General features: G+C 39.3%; 1 protein-coding gene and 1 pseudogene across 1 annotated transcript in view; one reads left to right on the top strand and one right to left on the bottom strand.

The window, feature by feature from the left end:
* The window catches only part of ZNF81 (zinc finger protein 81), a 94,559-nt gene that overhangs the window by 77,183 nt on the left and 4,061 nt on the right, over window positions 1-13,315 (bottom strand). Inside the window, exon 2 of the mRNA XM_011982858.1 lies at window positions 7,567-7,783. Coding sequence (XP_011838248.1) covers window positions 7,567-7,620 — 54 coding nt within the window. The 5' untranslated portion in view covers window positions 7,621-7,783. The remainder of the gene's footprint in view (window positions 1-7,566; window positions 7,784-13,315) is intronic.
* Window positions 12,242-12,979, top strand: LOC105541699 (annotated as a pseudogene).

The raw sequence follows: 13,315 nt of genomic DNA, 5'->3' as shown, positions 1-13,315 counted from the left end.
AAAAAATTAAATTAGCCAGGCATGGTGGCACATGCCTGTAGTCCCAGCTACTCAGGAGGCTAAGGCAGGATTCCTTGAGCCCAGGAGCTCAAGGTTACAGTGAGCTATGATAACATCACTGCACTCCAGCCTGACTGACAGAGTGAGACCCTGTCTCAAACAAACAACAACAAAAATGGTGAAGCCAATGCTCATTTACCATTCTGTAAATCCTAAGATCCTTAAGAATTATGCCAAATTGGCCGGGCGCAGTGGCTCACACCTGTAATCCCAGCACTTTGGGGGGCCGAGGCGGGCGGTGGTTCACACCTATAATCCCGGCACTTTGGGGGGCCGAGGCGGGCGGATCACGAGGTCAAGAGATTGAGACCATCCTGGCCAACATGGTGAAACTCTGTTTCTACTAAAAATACAAAAATTAGCTGGGCATGGTGGCGTGTGCCTGTAGTCCCAGCTACTTGGGAGGCTGAGGCAGGAGAATCGCTTGAACCCAGGAGGCAGAGGCAAAGTTGCAGTGAGCCAAGATCACACCACTGCACTCCAGCCTGGCAACATAGCGAGACTCCATCTCAAAAAAAAAAAAAAAAAAAAAAAGAATTACGGAACAACAAAGCCTGGATGATAACACATCTGTTTACAGCATAGCTTACTGAATATTTTAAGACCACTCTTAACACCTATTGCTAGACAAAAAAGATTTTTTACAAAATATCACTGCTCACTGACAATGCACCTGGTCACCAAAGAGCTCTGATGGAGATGTACAAGGAGATTCATGTTGTTTTCATGCCTGTTAACACAACATGATTCTGGAGCCCATAGATCAAAGAGTAATTTCAACTTTCAAGTGTTATTTAAGAAATACGTTTTGTAAGACTATAGCTGCCATAGATGGTGATTCCTTGGATGAATCTGGGCAAAGTAAATTGAAAACCTCCTGTAAACAGTTCATCATTCTAGAAGCCATTAAGAACACTCACGATTCATGGGAGGAGGTTAAAATATCAGCAATAACAGAAGTCTGGAAAGACTTGATTCTAACCCTCATGGATGACTTTCAGGGATTCAAGACGTTACTAGAGGAAATAGCTACAAAGATGGTGGAAATAGCGAGAGAACTAGAAGTGAAGCCTGAAGATGTGACTGAACTGCTGCCATTTCATGATACAACTTCAATGGATGAGGAATTTTTTCTTATGGATAAGAAAAGAACATGATTTCTTGAGACAGAATCTACTCCTAGTGAAGACGCTGTGGACAGTGTTGAAATGACAGCAAGTGATTTAGAATATTACATAAACTGAAAGAAAGCAGGGGCAGGGTTTGAGAGGACTGACTCCAATTTTGAAAGGATTTCTACTGTGGATAAAATGCTGTCAAACAGTGTTGTATACTACAGAGAAATCTTTCAGGAAGGAAAGTGTTAATTGATGTGGCAAACTTCATTGTTGTCTTATTTTTTTAAATTGCTATAGCCACCCCAATGCTCAGCAACCACCACCCTGATCGGTCAGCAGTCATCAGCATCAAGGCAAGACCTTTCACCAGCAAAAAGATTATGACCCACCAAAGGCTCACGTGATTGTTAGCATTTTGTAGTAGTATTTTTAAATTAAAGTATATACACTGTTTTTAGACATAATGCTATTGTACACTTAATAGACTATAGCATACTATAAACATAACTTTTATGTGGGAAGCCACAAAATTTGTATGACTCTTTACTGAGATACTCGCTTTATTGCAGTGGTCTGGAATCGAACCTGCAATATCTCCAAGGTATGCCTGTATATGCTAATGTAGTATTGCATGTTGGGGGGGAATATAGATTATTCAATAAATGGTGTTGGGACAAATGTGTAGGCATCTTGAAGAAAAATTAAGATAGATCCCTGGTTAAGGCTTTACAACAATAGCAAAAAGAATCCAGCTAGTCGCAGCTGTAAAAGTAAAAAATAAAAACAATTAAGTATTAAATAGAAAATACAAGAGTTTTTTTTTTGCCCCAAATACCGCTGAGCAATGGTGAACAATGAGGAAGGCGTTTCTAGTTACGATACAAAACTTGGAGAACAGAAAAGATTCATAAACTCAATGCACAGAGAAAACACTAACATTTTCATTTAAAAGACAAATGGGAAGTTGGGAAAAATAACTGGGACACATGCAACATCCTTCCATAAATAGCAACAACCTAATAGAAAAAAATGGGAAAAGGAAATTTTAAAATGTCTCAGAAAAAAATCATATAAATGGCTCTTTAAACACCGTCACATATATTCAACCTTGGCCATAAGAGAAATGTAAATTAAATCTATACTGAGATACTGTGTTGTAACCTACCAGACTGGCCAAAAAGAAAAAAGGAATATGACAAGACACTGTGTTGCTTGGGTATGGTGAAAACAGACACTCATACAACTGACACAACCCACAAGGCAGGCAATTTTTCCATATCTATTAAGAATAAAAATGTGTAAACAAAACAAAATGAAAAGAGTAAAAATGTATATATCATCTGTCCTGGGAATTCTACTTGGAGAAATTTCTCTTTAAACATACTCTCTCTTGTGCTAAGATTTGTATAAGGATATTCATTGCAGTGTTGTGTACAATTGCAAAAGATTAGAAATCCTTTAAATGTCTATTAATAGAAAACTGGTTAGCATATTTTGATATATTCATATAATAGAATAAGACGTAGCCTTGTAAAGGAATGAGGTAACTCATTACATGTAGTGACACTGAATAATCACCAAGCTTTATTGTTAAGGGAGAAAAGCAAGTGCTGGAAATTTTGTATGCTAATATTTCAGTTTATTGTGTGTGTTTGTATGGACAGACTACCTGTATCTGCCTTGGGAAAGAATATATGGGCTACTGGGGTCAAAATTGGAGGGTACATTTTTTCTTTTCAAAAGATTATTATTATTAAACATAATATTCATGTAGAAAAACATATGAAACAAATATTCACCTTAACTAATCATTCAAAGCAAATACCAACCTAATTACCACCACAATCTGAAAATAGAACATGGCCAGCTCCTTGGCCGGAAGCCTTTCTCATGCCTCTTTCCCTCCCTCCCTGCAACGCCCCTGGTCAAGAAAGCCACTATTCTGCCTCAGATGGTGAGCACTTCCTCACTTTGCTTTCAAGTTTTATCACCTACAAATGTACCCCTCTATACTATATGCTTTTGCTTTTCCTGTCTTAAAACTTCATATAAATTGAAACACAATAAATTCTTTGGTGTCTACCTTCTTTCACTCAACATTATGTTCAATTCATTTATTCATTCTATTTTTTAAATTTTTCTTTTTTTTTTTTTTTTTTTGTAGAGATGGGTCTCACTATGTTGCCCAGGCTGGTCTTGAACTCCTGGCCTCTAATGATCTTCCTGCCTCAGCCTCTCAAAGTGTTGGGATTATGAGTATGAGCTGTCACACCTGGCCCCACTCTATTATTGATGGGCATTTGCATTATTTCCAGTTTCTGGCTATTACAAGTAATGCTACAGTGAGCATTTATACATGGGTCCTGGTGCATCAGCCAAGGATTTCTGGTGGGTGTTTTCCTAGAACTGTTTCCTCATATGGTCTACATATGCATGGATGAATAAGGCTAAAAGGTCCCCAGAGATTGTACCGATTTACATTCTCATCAGCAGTGCTCCTCCTCCTCACTAACACTTGTCATTGTCACTGTTCTAAATTATAGCCATTCTGGTGGTGGTGGTAAGGGGTAGTTGTATTACATCGTGGTTTAAATTTGCATTTCCCTGATGAAAAATGAGATTGAGCACTGTCTCACGTGTCTAATAGCCATCTGAATATCTTCATCTGTTACATATCTGTTCAAGAAGGCCTCTGACTAGTGGGTATTCTGCTTTTTCTTGTTGTTTTGTTGTTCTTTATATATTCTGGGTATAAGTCCTCTGTTGTTTATATCTTCTCCCACTCTGTGGATTGCGATTTTCTTCTTCTTTTTTTTTTTTTTTTTTTTTTTGAGACAGAGTCTCACTTTTTTCACCTAGACTGGAGTGCAGTGGCGCGATCTTAGCTTACTGCAACCTCTGCCTCCTGGGTTCAAACAATTCTCCTGCCTCAGCCTCCCAAGTAGCTGAGATTACAGGCGCCTGCCACCATGCCCGGCTAATATTTGTATTTTTAGTACAGACAGGGTTTCACCATGTTGGACAGGCTAGTCTTGAACTCCTGACTGACCTCAGGTGATCCACCCACCTCAGCCTCCTGAAGTGCTGGGATTACAGGTGTGAGTCACTGCGCCCAGCTGTGATTTTCTTTGGGGAAGTGATTATCATAAAAGTCAGGGTAGTAGTTAGCTCTGGGAGTAGAGGGATTGTGGAATGCTAACTATGGACTCTTTCTAGGCCTATGGAAGGATAACTTACTCGGCCATACATGTCTGTTCTGTGTGCTTTTCTGTAGGTATGTAATATTTCACAATAAAGACGTTTTTAAGTGTAACTATGATCCATTAACTTCACGCCCCTGTATGTATTTAAGAGAGGGTGTACACATGTGCACGGAGACATGATGAAGAATGTTCCTAGCAGCATTGCTTATAATTCATATTATATTTCACTGAAATATTTTAAATTAACAAAAATTGATAAAAATTTCTTTGGCCGGGCGTGGTGGCTCAAGCCTGTAATCCCAGCACTTTGGGAGGCCAAGACGGGCGGATCACGAGGTCAGGAGATTGAGACCATCCTGGTTAACACGGTGAAACCCCATCTCTACTAAAAAAAATACAAAAAAACTAGCCGGGTAAGGTGGCGGGTACCTGTAGTCCCAGCTACTCGGGAGGCTGAGGCAGGAGAATGGCGTAAACCCGGGAGGCGGAGCTTGCAGTGAGCTGAGACTGTCTCTTATACACATCTAGATGTGTATAAGAGACAGGTGCTGGGATTACAGGCTTGAGCCACCACGCTCGGCCAAAAAATTACGTTTTTTAAAAAACTACTACTAATATCTTTAGAATGATATGATGCTGCATCCATAAAACAAAAATAGCACGGGAATATTCTGAAGACAAAAAGAGCTACTTAAAAAATATAACAGCATTAATAAGAGATAGAAAAGAAGGTTTGGAAGATAAAGTTTTTTAAAAAATACTACTAAAGGGAGAGCAAAAGAGATAGAAATGGATATCAGTAAAGCAAATAATTTTTACAAAGCAGCATCGAAAACCAAATAAAAAGAGTTTTAGAAAAGCAGAGAAAATGTGCGTGTGAGTAGAAAAGGCCTAGGAAGACTTTGGACGGGCTTTCAAATAGGGCATAAAAATGATTTCTAGGCTGGGCACGGTGGCTCACTCCTGTAATCCCAGCACTTTGGGAGGCTGAGGTGGGCAGATCACAAGGTCAGGAGATCGAGACCATCCTGGCTAACACGATGAAACCCTGTCTCTACTAAAAATACAAAAAAATTAGCCGGGTGTGGTAGTGGGTGCCTGTAGTCCCAGCTACTCAGGAGGCTGAGGCAGGAGAATGGTGTGAACCCAGGAGGCGGAGGTTGCAGTGAGCCGAGATTACACCACTGCACTCCAGCCTGGGCGACAAGGTGAGACTCCATCTCAAAAAAAAAAAAAAAAAATACTTCCAATCTAGAATTATATTCTCAGCCAAAAAGACAAGTTTAGTGTCAGGATCAAATAGGTATATTTCCATGGCATTCAAATTTATATTTCTACACATAAATTTATACAGTTATATGTATTCAGTAAATATATTTCTGCATGACATTTTCAGACATGCAAAGTTTCATAAAATGTACCTGTCGGGCATCCATTTTCAAGGATATACTGCAGGATGTGCTCCCCACAAAATGAAGGGGCAAGCCAAGAAAGAGGAAGACATAAGCTCCAGGAAACAGATCTGACTCAAGAGAGAAGTCAAGGGGATTTCCTGGGAGATGGTAAAGAGAAGACACCAAGGTAACAGCTCTGTATCAAACTGAGAAAGTCACCAGTCCAGACTTTAGCAAGTCAAGCTCCAGGAGAGATTTCTTCAAAGAGAAGACAATGATGCCCAGAAGTGAGAGCAGCCCCACCTATTACTGGCTATTTACTGTGTAAACCTGGGCCAAATGGTTTTTCTCTGTGCCCCAGTTTTCTCCTATGCCCCCGTTTTCCCCTCTGTGACATGGGGATAATAATGGCACTTACTGGGCATGGTGGCTCGGACCTGTAGTCCCAGCTACTTGGGAGGCTGAGGTAGGAGGATCACTTGAGCTCAGGAGTTCGAGGTGGCAGTGAGCTATGATTGTGCCACTGCACTTCAGCCTGGGCAACAGAGTGAGACTCTGTCTCTAAAGATAATAATAACAATGGTACCTACTTCATGAGGTTGTTGTGAAGATGGGTGAACACACGTAGAGTACATGTAACAGTGCTTGGCATGCAGTAAATGTTGTATGACTGCTTTTAATTATTATCACTGTGATTATCACCTAATGTGTTTGAATATATAGAAAGGAGATCTAAACACCAGGGAAGAATTTGGAGTTGAATGATTGATATGTATATAGTAATACAAACAAATGACTGAGACAGAAAATTGTTAATTCCAAGGAAAAGAAAAAAGTTGTGCAGAAATAGTCATCACAGCATGGATACCATGGGATTCAATGATCAACACCGACCATGAATCTCACCAAAACAATGATATACCTATCTTAGGGAGGTGGGGTTAGGAAACGGGTATGTGAGTGGGGGAGTGAAGAAAAGTTCAATCTCGCCGGGCGCGGTGGCTCAAGCCTGTAATCCCAGCACTTCGGGAGGCCGAGACGGGCGGATCACGAGGTCAGGAGATCGAGACCATCCTGGCTAACACGGTGAAATCCCATCTCTACTAAAAAAATACAAAAAACTAGCCGGGCGTGGTGGCAGGCGCCTATAGTCCCAGCTACTCGGGAGGCTGAGGAGGAGAATGGCGTAAACCCGGGAGGTGGAGCTTGCGGTGAGCTAAGATCCGACCACTGCACTCCAGCCTGGGCCACAGAGCGAGACTCTATCTCAAAAAAAAAAAAAGAAAAGAAAAGAAAAGCTCAATCTCTATCTTCCATAGTGGAAAGCCAATAGATAACACCCAAACATTCTTTAAAACTATTAAAAAGAGTAAAGGTGCTTACTTCTGGGGAGCTGGAATCTGGCAGAAAGCAAAGCATGGAAGAGGTTTTTTTTTTTTTTTTTTTTTTAAACAAGACAGAGAACTATTTGATTAAATGAAACTAAGAGCTAATTGCAAATTACCAAGTGGCGACAAATATTCATAAAAATATGCAAGAATGATAAAGGGCTATTAACCTGAGTATTTTCAAAAGCCTCTTTTAAAATCCATAAGCTAAGATAAATAAATCAGCAACGGACAGGAGAAGGAAATTCACAAAAGGGAAATAAATGACCAATACAAATGGGGGTGGAGGAAATTTTCCTGCCTGGTAAAAAAAAAGTACTAGAAATGAAAACTATGAGATAGTATCTTTCCTTCAGGGCTCTGGATGAATTCCAACCCCTGGGCACCTCTTCCTCCTCCTCACCTCACAGGCACTGCCATGTTCCCCTGGCTGGGGAGCGTCCTCGTTAGCTGGCATGTTCCCGACGGACTTGGACGTCAGCCCTGGGGCTTCCTTGCTGATAACTCTATAATTCCAGTGGAATCAGTGGACTCAACGGGGACTGCTGGGGTCAGAAGGAAGATCCTGCAGCCTTCACTATGAGATCTGGCCCAGGGACTCTGCAGAGACTCCAAGAACCCTGGAAAGACAGTGTCCATATGATCAGAGGCAGACAGCACTCACTACACAGACATCTCCTGGGGGAACCAAAGTACAGTTCACTGCACTGGATACTGTGAGGTAGATAAAGTCCAAGAAACACATATTCTGCTTATCAATTAAAATAGAATATGAGGAAGAGCATGAGATTTGGACTAAAATTAATAAAGGTTTAAATTCTAGCTCTGCCAACCTTTAGCTATGAGAACACGAAAAAGCTTCTTCAGGTTTATTTTTCAAAATGAATTTGAAATATTTATCTCAAGTGGCTATGAAAATTAGATGAGATTATGTTTCAATGGTACTTAGCACTGAACTGGCCCCAGGTAAACACTTAATACATGTTAGCAAGTATTGTTATAAGGAAGCATGTAATGTGCAGAAGTAGGTAATTTGCACAACAAATCTTTCATCTATGTGTTGTTAAAATCATTATTATTTCATTTTATGCATACAGAATTAGAGGTTTAGTGGTGTTAAGTCAAACCCAGTCTACCAGGCTCCAAAGTTCACGTTGTCAAGGTTATATCACATGATACCTTTTCCCTGGTAGGTTCAAAATAAATGTGGTTCTGTTTAACAGATGGTGAAAATATGACCCTGAGTTCAGAATAAAAAAGTTAAGTAAAATTTCTTGAGACAGAAGAGACACGCTATAAGAAAAATATTAATAGCCTGGGACTAAAGTTTTTTAATTAACTCAAAAATATCCAGAGGTAAAACTGTTTCCTCATTGAGGGAACTAGTGTCTCTGTGTCCAAGTTGAGGTACAATTTTATTCTGATCAATTATTAGAGGCACTGTAGATTTAGTCATTCTTGTTAAGAAATGAAAAATATCTACTTAAAAAGAAGAGGAACTTAAGACAACAGAAGTAAGAATGGGATGAAGAGGAAAAGTGAAAGTAAAATAAATAAAGAGTAAAATAAAATAAAAGGCATGAACAAGTTAAATTTTAAAAACATAAAAAGGATGTTATACCAAAACAAGAGGGAAAATATACTTTCTTCTCTTATAGTAATGGAACTTTTACAAAATTCCTTCAAATAACTTGGCCACCAAAAAATCTGATAAATGTTTTAATATTGGGAATTGACAGGCTTACATTCTCTGATCGTAACATAAGATGTTCAACAACATCAGTCATTAGGAAAATGCAAATCAAAACCAAAATCTTTCATGTATTAGGAAACCATGTCACATCCACTAAAATGGCTAACATAAGAAGAAAAGACAATAACAAGTGTTGGTGAGCTGTGAATAAATTGGGGCTCTCAAACATTGCTGGTTGGATTGTAAAATGGTACACTCATTCTGAAAAACATTTTGGCAGTTTCTCAAAATATCAACCATAAAGTCACCATATAACCCAGAAATTCCACTCATAGGTATCTATGCAAGAGAAATTTTAAAAAACCCATGTCCATTCCAAAACTTGTATACAAATATTCACAGCAGCATTATTTATAGCAGCCAAAAAGTAGAAACAATCCAAATGTTTGATGTCAATTGATGAATGGATAAACAAAATTTGGCATATATACACAATGGAATATTATAACATTTGGTAATACAAAAGAAGTACTAATACTACAACATGGATGAACCCTGAAAACTCTACCCTAAGTGAAAGAAGCCAGTCACAAAAGACCACATATTTGTGATTCCATTCATGTGAAATATCCAGAATAGGCAAATCCACAGAGACAGAAATAGAATAGTGGTTGCCTAGGGCTGGGAGTATGAGGTGGCTGGCATGAATGGTGAATGTCTACTAATAAGGACAGGATTTCTTTTGGGGGTGTTGAAAAGGTCCTAAAATTAGATTGTGGTGATGGCTGCACAACTCTGTTAATATACTAAAAACCACTGAGCTGCATACTTTAAGTGGGTGAATTTTATGGTATTGGAATATACCTAAATAAATCTTATTTTTTAAAAGGGGAAGAAAAGAAACTTTTTCCTAAATAACCCAGGATCAAAGTGGGAAATCAATACAGAAGCTATACAAATTTTACCAGAAGTTACGGAATACAGCATTGTATTTGGAGTGAAATTTACTGCTTTAAATAGTGTTGTTTTTAATTAAAAATAAATACAACCCCAAAATGAGCTATACATTCAACCTAAAACATTAGAATTAGAAAAAACAAAATTAAGCAAAACAAAAACCAAAACCAGGAAGTAATTAATAAAAATAAAACCTTAACTAAATCAAATAAATATAGGAGGCTTAAAGAAAAAAAAGAAATGAAATGACCAATGTAGCCGGGCGCAGTGGCTCATGCCTATAATCTCAGCACTTTGAGAGGCCAAGGTGGGAGGATCGCTTGAGCCCAGGAGTTTGAGCCCAACCTGGGCAACATGGTGAAACCTCATCTCTACAAAAAAAAAAAAAAGAAAAATTAGCCAGGCATGGTTGTGTGCACCTGGAGTTCCAGCTATTCAGGAAGACTGAGGTAGGAGGATTGCTTGAGTCTGGGAAGTCGGGGCTGCAGTGAGCTGTGATTGTGCCACTGCACTCCAGCCTGGATGACAGAGTGAGACCCTGTCTCAAAAAAATAAATAAACAAATGGAAATGACCGATGTCATTTAAAAAACTCTCTAGCAAATCAGATAAAGGAGTCAAGAATGTGTATGTGTGTATGTGTGTGTGTGTGTGTGTGTGTGTGTGTGTGCGTGCAGATAGATATAGGAATAACATAAGATAATTATCATCATCAGTCATTAGGAAAATATAAATCAAAACCCAAATCTTCCATTTGATTAGGAGACCATGTCTGTGCAAGATAAATGAAAACATATGTCCATTCCAAAACTTATACACAAATAGTCACAGCAGCATTACTCATAATAGCCAAAAGGCAGAAATAATCTAAATATCCATCAACTGATGAATGGATAAACAAAATTTGCCATATATATACACAATAGAATATTATTATTTGGTAATAAAGAAGTATGGATACCTACTACAACATGGAAGAGCCTTGAAACTATAGAAACCACACACACATACGCATATACATGTATTTGAAATGAGAGGAAAATCTTTCCCAGATAGGAAGGTGTTTAAAGCAGTTATTGCAGAACATTATGCAAACTGTATAGCAATGCATTTTAATACTGCCATAAAACAAGTGCTTCCCTAGTAAAATGCAAATTAATAAAGTTAATATAAGAAAAGAAAAGAGACCAGGTGCGGTGGCTCACACCTGTAATCCTAGAACTTTGGGAAGCCAAGGCTGGCTGATATCAGTTGAGGCCAGGAGTTCAAGACTAGCTTAGCCAACATGGTGAAACCTCATCTCTACTAAAAGTACAAAAATTAGCCGGGAATGGTGGCACGCACTTGTAATTTCAGCTACTTGGGAGGCTGAGGCAGGAGAATCGCTTGAACCCAGGAGGCAGAGGTTGCAGTGAGTTGAGATCGCACAAACTGCACTTCAGCCTGGGTGACAGAGTGAGACTCTATCAAAAAACAAAACAAAGCAAAAAAATAGAAAAGAAAGAAGAGACTAGTACATGTAGAAGAGACCAGGAAAAAAATTAAGTGAAACAACAAACACAAATCGGAAGACTCTGAAAGGTAGAAAGGTAAGGAGGACAGCTTACAGACCTCAGGACTTGAACAGCACAGTGGTTGAGTTCCCTGGGTTTTCCTTTATCCTCCCATACATCATCAAAAGGTACTGGAGAAACTTACAACTCAGAACCATCAACGGGAACAGCTTACCCCCGCCAAAAAAAAAAATATGGCTCCAAGAAAAGTCATTCCTGTTAAAGGACCAGGAAAAAGGTGACTTCACTGAACAGAAAACCTTTTTGAAGATACCCAGCCTTCCCCAGCCAAACACTAATAGAATGCACATTCCTTTCAATCACCTGTTGAACATTCTGCAAATAGACCATACCGGGGGTCATAAAACACCTCCACAAATTGAAGTCATACAGAGTATGTTCTCTGATTATAACAGCATAGAACTATCAATCAATAACAGAAAGATAACAGGAAAATCTCCAGATACTTTAAAATTAAATAATATATTTCTATATGATCCATGGATCAAAGATGAAGTCCCAAGGGAAATTAAAACATGATGAATGAAAATGAAAAATGTAACATCAAAATTTGTGGGGTACAGATAAAGCACTGTTGAGAGGGAACATTATAGCACTAAATGTTTATATGAGAAAAGAGGAAAGGTCTTAAATCAATAATCTAAGCTCCCACCTCAAGAAACTAGAAAAAGAAGAGAAAACTCAAACTAAGCAGAAGGAAGTAATAAATACAAGAGCAGAAATCAATGAAATTGAAAACAGAAAAACAATAGAAAAAAATAAATCCAACAGTTGGTCTCTTGAAAAGAACAATAAAACTTGTAATCCTCCAGCAAGATTGACAAAGATTAAAAAAGAGAAGACACGACTAGAAAGATGGTAGAGCAAGAGCAAAGAAAAATCCCTTTGGTTCCAGAAAATCTCCTGAAAAAGAGGAAGGCTTATCAAGCCCTCAAAGCCACCCAGGCAAAGCAGGCACTTTTGGCAAAGAAGGAGCAGAGAAAAGGAAAAGGGCTCAGGTTTAAGTGACTGGAATCATTCCTACATGATTCCTGGAGGCAGAAAGGTGACAAGGTGTGTCTCAGACGACTAGAAGTGAAACCTCATGCCTTGGAATTGCCAGATAAACAATCCTTGGCTTTTGCTGTACGCATCGAAAGGATTGATGGCATGAGTTTATTGGTGCAGAGAACCATTGCAAGACTTTGCCTAAAGAAAATTTTTAGTGGTGTCTTTGTAAAAGTTACCTCCCAGAACCTAAAAATGTTGCATACAGTGGAAACTTACGTGACCTGGGCATTTCCAAATCTGAAGTCTGTTCGGGAACTCATTTTTAAACGTGGACAAGCCAAGGTCAAGAATAAGATCATCCCTCTGACAGACAACACAGTGATTGAGGAGCACCTGGGGAAGTTTGGTGTTATTTGCTTGGAAGACCTCATTCATGAAATTGCCTGCCCAGGGAAGCATTTCCAGATCTCATGGTTCTTGAGCCCTTTCCACCTCTCAGTGGCCCATCATGCTACCAAAGATAGAGTGGGCTTCCGCAAGGAGATAGGCACACCTGGCTATCGGGGTGAACACATAAATCAGCTCAGCCGCCAGCTGAACTAGACCCAGGTGTCAAACTGCAGTAAATTTGTATCAACGAAGTAGAAGCATGTGTTTTTATTTTGGGGGGGGGGATTTTTATCAAGTATCTTCAGAGAAGTTTCTTTCCTGCTTTATCTTCAAAAACTGGAAAGGAAGGGTCAAAGAAAAGACAGTAGCTCATGCCTGTAATCCCAGCACTTTGGGAGGCCAAGGCGGGCGGATCACCTGAGGTCGGGAGTTCGAGACCAGACTGATCAACATGGAGAAACCCCGTCTCTACTAAAAATACAAAAATTAGCCAGGCATGGTGGCGCATGCCTATAATCCCAGCTACTCGGGAGGCTGAGGCAGGAGAAT

This window comes from Mandrillus leucophaeus, unplaced genomic scaffold, assembly GCF_000951045.1.
Source record: "Mandrillus leucophaeus isolate KB7577 unplaced genomic scaffold, Mleu.le_1.0 Scaffold243, whole genome shotgun sequence".
NCBI classification, from domain to species: Eukaryota; Metazoa; Chordata; class Mammalia; order Primates; family Cercopithecidae; genus Mandrillus; species Mandrillus leucophaeus.
The sequence above is the reverse complement of the archived record's forward strand: the minus strand, read 5'-3'. Positions and strand labels throughout refer to the sequence as shown.